We start from the raw sequence: 14,354 nt of genomic DNA on the forward strand, positions 1-14,354 counted from the left end.
TTGCATTAAATGTTTTGGGGTAGGCTTAGGATAATTTAAAGAAACTACAAACTTTTAAATTAGTACTTTATGCTTAAATGATGATTAAAATAAAATGTAACTCCACTGGACCGCAATGTCCTTCTATGAGTTTACTTCCACTGACCAAGCAAATTAGTTTAAGTGCCTTGATGTTTTCTGCCTCCAGGGTCAAATCCTGTGGTCTTATAACTCTTGCCGGAATACTTCTCCTTTTCACATTTAGCGCTAATAGGTTTTGGTGCCGACTTAAGTAATTAAATAACCCCGGCGCTGTGCGCACATTACTTACTCTCTGCATTTCGAAAACATGACGCACTGACATAAACATCCAAAGTTATCTGTGGTACTATCTCAAACGGTGACGATTAATTGTAGGTCATGGAAAACAGGAATGCCAAGCTTGACAATTTACATTTACATTTAGTCATTTAGCAGACGGGTGATTCTCACGAAATTAGACTTATGAGGTGTCATGAAACATTTTGATAAAAAGTAAATGCAAAGTAAGAGTATCAAAACAAGAAGCATACAGTTACAAAAATCTCTTCATGTACTATTTTGCACATGATTTCAAATGACATCATATACAAAAAAAAAACATTTCCCCCACATTTAAGGGGAAAATTTTCATTACCGCAACATCCATGATTGGATTTTGGTTCTTTGACAAGGAAATATTTATAATTTAAAAATCTAAAAAATAAAAAGCTTCAGTGCATGTTATACTATAAACATTTACAGTAAAGTATCATCCTCCGCAACGATTTTCAATCATTGTTTTAGCCCACAAGGAAATAACATTTTCAAAAAAAAAAAAAAAAAAAAAAAATTGTTGGAAGGGACATAATTGACTGTGACACTCAAGATAGGTACCAGGTAAGCAGTTCAAATTTTTTCTCTCCAGATTAAAGTTGAAATTTTGTTTGTCATAGTACCTAGACAACTTTTTAGTTCTCATTACCGAAACATGAGTTTGTACATGCATATATTTAATGTAATATCATGTTGCGGTAATGATAATTTTTTATAATGATAATCTAAAAAAATTAAATAATTCTATAGGAAAATATCCTTTTTAAATAATGGTTATAGTAACTTCAGACCTTAATCTTATATGTGCAAAAAAAAATGGCATCAATGGCTTTTTTTAATTGATGCTGGACACCTTTTAAATCTGGATTTCTTGAGAATCACCCAGACGCTTTTGTACAAAGCGACTTACAAATGAGGTAAACAATAGAAGCAATTATAGCAACACAAGAACAGCAATACATAAGTGCACTGGAAATGGTCTCATCAAGTCCAACACAGTATACATAGCAAAGGGTTGGTTAGTATTTTTTTTTTTTAAGAATGTACAGATAAAGAAAAATAGAGAAAGATAGTAATTCCTATATTAGGAAGTGAGGTAATGGCGGAAGAGATGGGTTTTTAGCCGATTCTTAAAGACGACCACAGAGTCAGCAGATCGTGTCGTGACCGGCAGATCATTTCACATTCTGAGAAGGTACGCGATAATGTTTTTTCCCTTTTTAAGATGGCAAAACAAGCCGTCGCTCGGTGACAGAGCGCAGGGATCGAGAGGGTATATAAGGCTGTATAAGCAAGTGAAGGTAAGGGGGTGCCGACCCAGTGGTTAGCTTGACAATCGAATATTGTAGTATCGAATATTATCAGTAATCAGTTTTATTGAATAAATGCTATACGCTCTGTAAAGATCTACGAAACAAACAAACAAAAAGTTAATATTGACTAACCGTAACATTTTGTATAGTTAACGAAAGTGTACAATTTCGCCACTCTGCGACTCCAATTAAATTAATGGATCGGATGAAACAGTTGCATAATAGCGAATGATAAACAAACCATTTTACAACGCAAACCATTTCTGTTTCCTGCAGAGATAAGACATTTAATCAAAATCATTCGACAGCCTCTCATATCCGTTAATTTCTCCAGATCTTGCGTTTGATTTACTCATCCATCCATTCATTCAGTTCTTCATCTGGAGCCGTGTCGTCAATCTACCCCGGCGACTCCGACACAAAGACTTTCTCAAGATTAATTCCATCGTTCAAGCGGAACTGTACAAGGGCGGGGTAAAATTACAAATGCGTTTATGAGTTATTAATGTCCCCGGCCTGCCGGTTCCCAAACGGGTCTGGGGTTCCAAAGCACGCCGAGCGGACGGAGCTGGGTTATAGAGCTATACAACTCCATAAATAATTCAACAGAGTTACTTGGATTTCCCGAATTGCCATACATTATACATGCAGTTCAACAAATGTCTTTGGTATTATACACATATCTGTACACTTCAGCTGTGCTGTAATTAATCGTCTAAATGTGCGCCAAAAAAACAGGCAGATCTGTTCAGCCTCTCCGCTACATTTTTCATGCCGAGGGTTTGACACACTCCAGTGCACCCGAAGAAAACCAAGGACCGCGTGAAAGAGGAAAGGAGGGTGGTGGGGACAGAAGGATGGATTTTTTTGTTGTTTCTGGCTTCCCGGGATTGATTTTTATCTCCTGAAGAACTGGGCTAATCTCAATCCTTCTCTAATCTGTATCTAAAGCACTTGAAACTTAATGCCTCTTTGCACATGAAGAAAAAACTAGCGTCTGGTTGTCTGTCTGTCTGTCTGTCTCTCTGTCTGTGTGTGTGTGTGTGTGTGTGTGTGTGTGTGTGTGTGTGTGTGTGTGTGTGTGTGTGCGCTAGGACTGTAAGGATTTCATCTGAAAAGGATTTAATTAAAATATAGTTATGAATACATTAAAGGAAACACAAAAGGTGAGGTTTTATTGTCTCACCCTCTCTGTTAAATATGACACGGCTTGAAGTATCCGAGATGTTTATTGTGACAAGAGCAGATCTTGTTAAATCTTATGATTTATTAATGAGCAAGTAAAGATCATATGAGCTTAACGTGTGTGAAACACACTCATGCAGACAAACCTATACACTCTTTACAAGATAAAGAAAATAAACCCCTGCAATTCTAGAAGGACTAAAGGCAGAATAAAGGGCAGATTTACGGCAAGGTCCCCGTGCGCCCCTGTTCAGTCAAGGCTTGTTTAGATTCCCTCATATACTGCACAGCATTGATCATGCCTGTATATCAAAACCGGATATCAATAATTCAGCGCAAACACACAAATACTAAGAGTAGTGGGCACAAAAATACGCAAAAGGATTCCCATTCCTTCTCTATCTTTCGTCTTTAACCCTAAATCATAAACAAACACTCTGTTTCTCAGGCAGAGAGATCTCATGCATGAAAAAAAAACATACTGCATAATATAATTTCTTTCTAGGCACTCGGCCCGCTGAAGTGTAGCAGAAATTTCAATTCAATGTTGAGTCACTGATGTGCAAGCCTGAGTCCACAAATCTACAATAAGGGAGAAGACAAGAAGAGAGAAAAAGATGAGATGAAAGAAGAGAAGAGAGTCCAGAGAATAAAATGAGATGACATAAATGAAGAGAAGAAGATGAGATGAAAAAAGAAGAAATGAGATGACATCTTGAAGGACAGTGGGCTGTTATGCTCATATAGGGGAATTGCTACTGTATGACTCAATCTGCCAGCACACACACACACAAACACACACACACACACACACACATGCACGCACAACTCGTCATCATATAATGCAGCATACAAGGACAGATCCATTAGCATGCATGACTGTATTCGCACTCCTGCTGACCAACCGTAACACACACACACACACATTCCTAAACGCGCGCACACACTGCGAGCGAGAGAGAGAGCAAGAGAGAGAGACAGAGAGAGAGAGAGAGCGCTCTAAACAGATTGTCAGACATTGACTTTAGTCTTGACAATATTTCGCATCAGTTCCCAAAGCAATACATCTAGAGCTCATGCGGCAATCTGATTACCTGACAACACTTTTATCACTCAATTTTACAAAAAACAATGTGATGTCTATCATGCAACGTCTATAAAAACACTGCACCTTCACCGCATGACACAACAACAGCACCACAAGCACCCTTAGCTTGAAGCAGATACTCAAAAGTGAGATCTCTTATCATCCTTCTTTCACCCCCTTCCTCTCTCTCTCTCTCTCTCTCCGACTCTGTTTTTGGGCACATTTCATGGAAAGAAATATTTCGGACGGACACTCCCCGGAGGTGTTTTACTGCTGCTGTCCGGCTGAAAATTTCCTCCAACCATTGACCTTTACAAGTGGAGTGTGTCAAGGCCATTGCCCTCCCCTGAGCTACATGTATTGCTACTCCCGATTTGACCTTAAGTGACTTAGTTGACCTCTTTATTTGGGAAACACAAAACAAAAGGCAAAACAGATGGCTGCATTGGATTTTAAGCATCACTATACAATGTTTTTCTCAGCACTTTTTTCTGTTTCACTCTGTGTCACTCAAAATAATAATAATAATGATAAAAAAATAGATGCAAACGTGCTGCAACAGCATGTTAAGTGAGCAGCGCTGTGTGCATTTAAATTAGGCTGTGTGCATTTTGCTTGCATTTGCTCTCAGTGTACTGAAGGCAGACTGTCTCCACCTAGGGGACACTTTCATAGCATTATTACAAACCACTGTTGCTCAAGGCATCTACTGACCCATCCTGATACACAGTTCCACTCTTCAGATCTGGGTAGACAATAAAGATGGCTACAGAAGGTGTACTTTATCAACAAATTGAAAGCAAACATTACATTTACATTTGGTAGATACTTTTATCCAAAGCAAATAGTCCATTACAAGATGGATGTATTGTATCAATATGTCTGTTTCCTGAAATCGAACCCATGGCCTTTTGCACTACTCACAAAATGCTCTACGACTGAGCTACGGGAACACACACAAAAGAAACTATAACTATATAATTTATTTAAATGAATTATAATGACCGCAAGTCACTCGCCTTCAAATCGTCAATCTCGCAGATCTGCTGTATGAACCAGACGTGAAGACAAATGCTAAAAAGCTTTCGAAGAGATTAGACGAATGCATTAAGAAAATCCTTCGTTCTTGGGTCAAAAGAATAGCGCAGATTTTCTTAAACCTCAATTCACCATTAAGTAATAGATCCAGACACCTGCTATGTAATTAAGTGTTATTATGTTCCTTTATCCCGGAAACTTTTCTTGACCAATCGAATTACGTCTTTCATTGTGTTGTGCTGTCTGAGAGCAGACAGTCCTGGTGCTGTAATTGACCCTGCACCGCTTTTCATTTCAGTCGTATTACTTCAGTCTCCAGTTGTTCACAACCTCTGGATCAGCCACTATAAAACAGCATTTAGAAGCCCACAGTCTCACCCCAGCACCCGGGGCTGATGGGATTTTTTGTTTTTTTTTTGCGAAATTTGTGCAGCTGTGTGGTGATCAGAGCGGAATGGGGGTGTTGATTTTATTTTAGGCTGTACATAATGATAATAATTGTAATTGTCAACTAAACTACAACATTTAAATTTATGCATTTGGCATTTATCCAAAGCATTTTACAATTTTTTCATCAGAACGTGTATCAAACCCATGACCTTTGCGTTGCTACCACAATGCTCTACCAAATAAACACGGTGTCAACACAATAATTTGCATTAAAATATTTATTTGTATGATACACGTGCATGCCAAAAACACTTCATTGGTACTGCATTGTGTTGGCAACACACCAAAAAAAAAACAGTTTTGAGATCACTAAATTCTGGCTCTCACAAACACTGTGTTTATAATCAACACAACTATCTTCTATATACTGTGTCTATGCCTTGTTGATTACAATTGGTAGTTCTGTAGTGTCGCCAGCTTGTAGTTTCACCAAATCTAAAATAACTCAAAATGATGTGTTTTCCTTTTTCTGAAGTGTACTGTATGTTTTAAAGTCATTTAACATTTCTATGACTCTTCTAATCTCTTTTGCTCTCACTCGTCCCTCTTGTTTCAGGCCTGAGAAGAGTATGATTGTTTTACAGGCCAGGTAACTGGATAGCAGATCTGCCTCCCGCCACACTTGCGCTGTAAATAATGGAGAGTATATCCTGTACGGTATGGATCTGTGTAAACACACGGCATGCACGCTGGGTGTGTGTTTGGGCCGTTTATTTTCTGGTGCAGAGTGAAGGCGGTGAAAGATAAGGGCATGTATTTATGCTGTAGTGCATGTGCCTGCGGGTTGATGAAGCGTCTTTGGTTGTTCGGCTCATTATTAAAGGACAGAATAATGGTCCTCTCTCTGACCTCTGACCAGCAGCGAAGACACAAAGAGTAGTTACTAACACACATGGCCGAGCATTCACAGATAGAGACATACACAGCATCAGACACAGTTTTAGAGAGAGTTAACCCTTTCTTGATCAAAAATAATGAGGAAAACAGGGTTTCTTACTTTATATGCATATAAAATATAAATCTTCTAATTTTAAGTTATGTATTTTGAACAAGTTAAAACATCTGTCCACTACAAAAAATTTCAAGTGCACAAGACTTTTTTAAGATGTAAAATAAATCTTTGGTGTCTCCAGAGTACGTATGTGAAGTTTTAGCTCAAAATCCCATATAGGTAATTTATGATCTGTATATTAAAATTGCCACTTTGTAGGTGTGAGCAAAAATGTGCCGTTTTGGTTGTGCCCTTTAAATGTAAACGAGCTGATTTCTGCACTAAATGTCAGTGCCGTGGTTGGATAGGGCAGATTAAGGGTCGGTATTATCCCCTTCTGACATCACAGGGGGAGCCAAATTTCAATTAACTATTTTTTCACATGCTTGCAGAGAATGGTTTACCAAAACCAAGTTACTGGGTTGAACCTTTTTACATCTTATAGGTTGATAGAAGCTACGGGGACCTAATTATAGCACTTAAAAGTCAGATTTTCATGATATGTCCCCTTTAAAAGTTAATACTAAAGTGGTGCATCGCCTCCTTTGTTATGATATATAGAGATGACCGATAGAATATATGTGGCCACTGTATTCAAAAGTAATACTTTTGATGTAACATCACACCTTGAAAGGTTAAACATGTCATCCCATGGACCAAAGGGTTGATCAAGAGGATTAACGCTCTTGGAAGTAACATGTTTATTTACAGGCTATACTTGCTCACACACATTTGTGTTTACCCACAAACTCACACCAATTCAACGCGGCGCCACAGTAACCTAACCAACCTATTTACACAAACAATAACTACACCTTTAGCTAAAGGTTAATATTACAGTGGTGCATTGCCTCCTTTGTTAAAATTTATAAAGATGGCCTATAAAATTATGCAGTTACTGTATTTAAAGATAATGGTTTTGATGTAACTTCACACCTTTAAAGGTTAAAAATGTCATTTCGTGAACCAAAGGGTTAATCAAGAGGATTAACACTCTTGAAAGTAACACGTTCTTTTACCGGCTATACTTGCTCACATTTGTGTTTACCCACAAACTCACACCAATACAACGCGGCATTGTATTGGTGTGAGTTTGTGGGTAAACACAAATTTCAAAGCCACGGTAACCCCTTCCTATTTACACACATAATAAATACACATTTAGCTGAAACAATGCTACATATCCACAAAAGAGGCTCTTGGGTGTTAGAGAGTTTGATATATAAATATAAAAAAACGTGAAAGGAAGAAACCGCTAAATAAATATTTCCATCTCTAATTTCAATGGCGACGCATGTGCACACCTGAGTTGAAAGAGGTGACTTTAGCCTCATCTGACATGACAGATTTCAAATGGCTTTAAACTGGCTTAGCAGCACAGACACACATAAGTTGTTAAGCTTAACCAAATCACTACGCACAAAGACGCATTAGCAAGGAAGGAGGGAATCCAGAAAAGCTCTTTCTTTCTTCTCAAGGAAAGCAGCCTGAATGCGTTTAATAGCGAGGGGATTGTAGCGCTCATGAGTATGAAGGTGACACAAACCTGCTGAGTAAGTAATACAGTAAGCGTGCTACATTGCCAAGACGGAAAATTGAAATGTTTGCGATAAATTACATTACGTATGAAAATAAAATTTGTATGTATTTATTTGACCTAGCGTATGAGCAACGATAGACAGCTAAACAAAGAACATTAATTTTGACATTGTGTGAGACAAACCTTAGAAGCTCCACAGGAAACTAACTATCGATCGCAGCTCTATTCATTTGCAATCCAGTGGCACTAAAGATATTCTGGGCAGGAGCAGCAAATCATCACGGCATTGCCGTTATGAAATAACAAGCCTTTAGGGCTAAACCTGTCTGTGCATCAAATCTCTTCACTCCAGCGGTAACATCAAAACAATATCTCCACAACAGAATTATGTTCCGTACTCAATTTCCTCATAACGCATTACCTGAAACAATATGAGCGAAGCTAGATTTCAAAAAACGATAGCAAGGCGCTCTCCTGCATCTGGCGGGGAACAGATAGAGACTCATGTTTCATATTATCACCAGTTGTGTTTTCCTTCCCTTCTGTGCTCCCTCCACAGCACAATTCACTCGCTTCTTTGTATGCACACGCATCAACCCATCCGTTCATTTATTGACCTACTGAGATGGAGCGGGAGTGGAGGGGAAGAAAGGCAATAAGTCAGAAGACTATAAGTTGTCTGTCATACCTGAATTACCGACATCCTGTTCACTGGTGTCTCTGTGGTATTCGTGACAGGTCCCGTGAAGCTGGTGTGGCATCCGACGTGCCCTTGAGGAACGCTGAGGTTGTTGGCATTGGGTTTGAGATACATGACCTCGGACCTTGGAGAGCTGAGGGGTAGACGTGTTTGGTAGTCAAAGTACATGGGCGATGTGGCCAGAGATGGGCTGCTCACCACGTTCATGACATTCATGGTATCTCGCTCCTCCACTTCGCTTTGCACTAGCATGATGTCGTTCTTGTTGATTTTCTTTTTCTTGCCTTTACCCAGTTGCGGGTGGGTGTACTCGGCAATGCGGCAGTTGTACGTGCGAATCTCCTTGTTCTCGCGTTTACACTTGACCGCGATGGTGATCATAGCCGCCAAGAGCATGATGGAGATGATACTCAGGGTCACTATTAATGGGAGCGACATGTCCCAGTTGTGGTGTTCGGCGTTGATCCGCGGTTCACCCTCTGGTAGGGGGCCGGAGTAGGCTTTGACTATGAGTTTCGCCATGGCTGAGAGCGTTGGTTTGCCGTGGTCGGTCACCTTGATGATGAGTTCTACAACAGGTGACACCTCCTCCCACAATGGCTGAGCTGTCCGTACTTCGCCCGTCACCGAATCGATCTCAAACAGGTGTTCCTCGTTCCCATCCGAGATCTCGTAGGTGAGCCGACCACTCTCGCCGAAGTCATTGTCCACCGCTCTCACCGTGGTGATAATGTGACCGACTCCCACATTTCGTGGTACGTGGATCTCAGCAGTATCGTTCTGAAGTAGAGGAAGCACGATGACGGGAATGTTGTCATTGACATCCAGAACACTCACACGGACAGTGGTGTTGCTCTCCAGGTGAGGATTACCGGAATCTTTTGCCTGGACTTTAAAATCAAAATACTTTGTTTGCTCATAATTGAAACTCCTCAGTGCATAAATGGCACCGTCAGTGGGTTTAATGTTAACATATGTGGTGATAGATTCCTCGCTCACATTAGAGGGAAGGAGGGAATAGGACACAGTACCATTTTGGCCCAAATCTGGGTCATGAGCCAGAACCGAGCCAAGGTATTCCCCTGGGATGTTGTTTTCGGGCACCTGAAGCAGATAGACCATTTTTGTGAAGCGAGGTGCGTTATCGTTTTCATCTAAGATTTTAACAGTAAAAGACTTGGTTGAGTTCAGGGGCGGGTTGCCATTGTCTTTGGCCACAATAGTGATGTTATACTCATCTTTGACTTCTCTGTCTAGTGGTCTGTCTGTCACCACGGTGTAAAAATTATCATAGTTCTCCTCTAACTTAAAAGGCACATTGCCTAAGATCCTACACTGGAGCTGCCCGTTGCGCCCAGAGTCCTTGTCTGTGACTCTCACAAGAGCGATCACTGTCCCTGGGGCTGCCGCTTCACTAACCGCCCCCTGACGTACTGCCACGAAACCTATAGAGGGCCAGTTGTCATTCCTGTCGAGCACTTTAACGGTGACTTTACAATGGCCAGGAATCGGGTTGGGGCCTTGATCCTTTGCCTGAACATCAATCTCTATAATTGGGTTCTCCTCATAGTCGATTTTACCCTGAATCTTTATGACACCCGTTCGGGGGTCTATTGAAAACAACTCTTTGATCCTGTCTGGGACATAACAGCTAAAGGAATAAGTAACCTGGCCGTTAATCCCTTCATCAGGATCCGTGGCATTTAAATCTATCAATACCATGCCTAGAGGTGAATTCTCAGGAATCTCCACTACATATGAGGGTTGGTCAAACACAGGGCTATTGTCATTGGAATCAGTGACTTTCACATTGATTTGCATTGTCCCTGATTTAGGATATTCCCCTCCGTCAGTGGCAGTAATAATTAAAGTGTGATGGCTGCGCTCCTCTCGATCTAAGGACCTCTGAACAACCAATTCAGGGAATTTAGTTCCATCCCCTCTGGATTTCACATCCAGAGAAAATATACTGTAATCATCCCGTGTGATCTGATATGTTTTCAGGCCGTTTTCTCTCGTGTCAGGGTCGTAGGCAGCAGCCAAGGGGAAACGTGTGCCCGGGGCTGCATTTTCAGAAATGTCAATATCGATCTGATCAGAAGGAAAGCTTGGTGCATTATCATTTATATCCTGTATTTCGACTTTAATCATGCAGATCTCCTTGTCATTGGCAAACACTTCCATGGAGAGCTGGCACTTAGAATTTTGTTTACACAGTGTTTCCCTGTCGATCCGCTGTTTTGTGTATAGTAGCCCGCTTTCGGGATCCACATCTATGAGATGTGGCGCAGAGTTCTCCAACACCCTAAAGTTGGATTTTTTCCCCTGCTCCCCCAGTTCCAGCTCGGCATCCTTGGCAATGTTTCCAATGACACCCTGAATTTTCTCTTCGGGTATCGAGTAGTTCAAGTTTTTTAATGTCAGGGCTTGCGCCCATAAAAGTAGGAAAAGGAAAACAGAAAGATGCATCCCTTTCAGTGAGTGTCTCGGGTTTCTGATGCGTTTCTACGCCTCCGACCTGTTGATCTTCCTGGCAAAATGACGATTTATACCTTCAATTACTGAGCACACATGCCGATTCATGATAAAAAATGTATAAAGTCATTATGTGGGCTTTTCCTTTGAATGCTCTTTTCTGTCCTCTGTGGCAGTGCTTCTTTTATCCAGAGTTTTCACAACAAACGGTGAGGCTGTACAGCTAATTTATATTCTGCTGAACGCCCAGGCGCATTGGAGGCATAATCACAATCCGGTTTCCACAAAGAAATAGCCTTTCTGAGCCTCTTCCCCTGTAATAAAAAAGACAAAAAAACACTTCTTTTTCAGCAGTGCACAGATCATTACATGCGTTATTGCACTTCATCAATTTAATACTGACATCAAGATTAATAAATGGTTTCAAAACACATCTTATCTCGGCATATGCAGCTTTTTTTCCTCTATAGTGTGACTGTAATGAAATGCACATCTAATGCGTAATTTATCATTCCCCGATGAACGACGTGGAGAGCATGTCAATCTAACCTTGAGATGCGTCGGGGCGCTTTACCACTAAATACAGGTGGATGTTCATGTCATTATCCTCCTAACGTGTAGGTTAAGCAATGCGTCAGGATACGCCATGTGGAACGACTTATCAAGCGTTACGCGCGCCAAACGCGCAATTATAAATTAAGGTTTTGCGCAAATCAACACATATACATCGCTTTCTGTATCCATGCGTCCTGAAACAGCTGGGGGCCGTATCCATACCTTAGCTTTCTTCAGGCAACCTCATGCATACAAATGCGTTCAAATAAGCCTCTTAAATCTCTAAAAACGCCATAATCCGATTAAATACATTCAATTCATAGATGGTCGAATAAATCAGAGTACAAATAAAAGACAACCCTGCCTGGTTATGTTATACGTGAATTAAACATAGAAAGCTTTTTAGAATAAGCTGTTGCATCCTTTCCGACCCAGTGCGCATCCAGCAGCTGCACGTTTAACGCGCACGTATGACATATCAACATTAGAAATCACAGAATGACACTTTTAACCAAAATGTTAATGACAAACACAAACTGACGTACCTGTAGCCTGCTATCCAGTCTAAAGACAACCATCACCAAAGACGGGTTACATCCTTTGTACACAACCTTTCCAAGCAAAGAAGAAAAAAAACTCCAACAAGACTATATGGAAAAATAAAGCGCTCCCCAAAAGTGCGCCTGTAACGTGAGGCAGCGACTCCTCTCACGTATCTCTGATTAGGATGCAGTGACTCTCCTCCGCTCATGCAGTGAGTCACCGGGATTCAGACTAAAGATGCTTTAGGAGCGATATCTTGACCCAAACATATAATACACATCCAGAAGCGTTCATAGCATCAACGAGCAAAGCCTTTTCGTGTACTGCATCGGTGCGGGGTGAGACATCCCCGTGATGAATGCGTCCTTGGGAGACTGTGTACGTCCAGTCCCTAGTGCTGAAGTAAGAAAAATAAACGCAAAGCAAAAAGAAGAGAGTCCAAAGTGTAAAATGTTGATATTAACCGAAAGTGTTCCGTCCAAAGCGACGGCTGTCTTTGCTTGTCACTGAAGCCAGCTGTCAATAACAGTACGGGAAGAGATGCACTATAAACCCCCGGTGTCCCTTCTGCCTCCTCTACGCGTTTCTCTCTCTGACCGCCTCACTCTTTTCTCATAGTGCATTAAACATTGTTACTGATCCGCCGCCAACCAATGAACGGAGGAGGAAGGAGATGACGTGTCCAATCAGAATCGCTAAATTCGAATTGTAGGCGGGGTCTCGAAAGCGGTGCTTTATGTGAGTGATGCGGACGCAGACGGGAGTTTATAAAAGACTCTTTCACTTTGAGAGCCTCGAGCGGGGTTTGAAATCCGTACGTTAAAGAAATTGTTTGTAATTTAATACAACAAAAAACACACATGTGCTCGGTCTGCGTTTAAGCATTTAAGAAGCTTTAAGAACTTCTGTCGACATTATTTCTCACATTATGTTTCATATTCAGTCTTAAACAAACACAAATACGCGGATTCTAAGGCTGAATGGCTATTTGTCCATCAGTGTTATTCGTTATGTTTACACATTTAAAAATGAGCAACGGCTGTAACTAGCAGATTTTACACAAACATTATTTGTTAAAAATTAATACTTCCAAATCAAAAGAATTGAATCATTCAGATGTTTTGGACAGATATAATTATTAGCCTATAAATAAACACCTGACCATGTTTTAGTTAATAGCAGTATGTAAATGATTAAAAAAACCTATAACGACTGAATGGGGTAAAACATGAAGCTAGATACAGAGGTATGTTAAATCTGCCTTCAACTATAGTAACACAGCAGGTGTCATTTACTTGCCCTTACGTAGCCTATTTGGCGTGTTTATCCTATAAACAGAAAGGACAGTCTTCCATTGTAAACGGGTTCCTTGGATCTCTCCAAAACATGCAGGCATGTTTTGAAGTATTTTGCATACGTTTGCATTGGTGCAAAACAAAAAAAACAGAAAAACAAACATGATAAAAAATGCAAAGAGTGCTTTACGAGCTCTGGTAGGGAGCTGAAGGATGAAAAGAGAAAAACACACGATGATTTCAGCTCACGACGCCCTCTAGTGGAAACCTTTAAACCCTCAACTTTCTCTCGTTTGTCCAAGTAGTAAAGCATTTGTAAAATTAAACACTGGTTAAACAGAAATATGCATGTATATATCTGATGTATTTTACTGTTAATAGTTCCTGTAGCTCAATAGTGTTTTGCGTTAGCAGCTAAAAGGTGAAGTTTAACCCCAGGAAACATGACACATAAAATCTATAACTTGCATGCACTGTTTGAAAAAAAAGTCTAAATGCATAAATGTAAACGGAATATTATATAGTATATACAATTCAAACATATTAATTAAAGGGAAAGTTCACACAAAAATGAAAAATCAGTCATTTTCAAATCCTCATGTTGTTCTAAACCTGTATGAATATCTTTTCTCTGATGAACACAAAATATGAGTTTGGTTCCAGAACGAGATAATAATCTAGTTCATTGATTGTGCATTCCAATTAATATCAATCAAAAATGCAATTGTAACTAAAAAATACAGCTAAGTAGCACAATAAAACACAATAAAAACATGATAAACTTAATAACATATTCTGACAAAAATATTGTTTTGGAACCAAACTATTCATATTATGATAAATTATTGT

At 40.1% G+C, this 14,354-nt stretch overlaps 1 protein-coding gene across 1 annotated transcript in view; it reads right to left on the minus strand.

Moving 5' to 3' along the window:
• The window catches only part of pcdh17 (protocadherin 17), a 90,213-nt gene extending 77,328 nt beyond the window's left edge, over positions 1–12,885 (minus strand). Inside the window, exons 1-2 of the mRNA XM_055184152.2 lie at positions 12,213–12,885; positions 8,626–11,426 (exon numbers count right to left, since the gene is read on the minus strand). Coding sequence (XP_055040127.2) covers positions 8,626–11,106 — 2,481 coding nt within the window. The 5' untranslated portion in view covers positions 11,107–11,426; positions 12,213–12,885. The remainder of the gene's footprint in view (positions 1–8,625; positions 11,427–12,212) is intronic.
• Between the last annotated feature and the right edge of the window lie 1,469 nt (positions 12,886–14,354).

The sequence above is a fragment of the Misgurnus anguillicaudatus genome, chromosome 14, assembly GCF_027580225.2.
Source record: "Misgurnus anguillicaudatus chromosome 14, ASM2758022v2, whole genome shotgun sequence".
Taxonomy (NCBI): domain Eukaryota; kingdom Metazoa; phylum Chordata; class Actinopteri; order Cypriniformes; family Cobitidae; genus Misgurnus; species Misgurnus anguillicaudatus.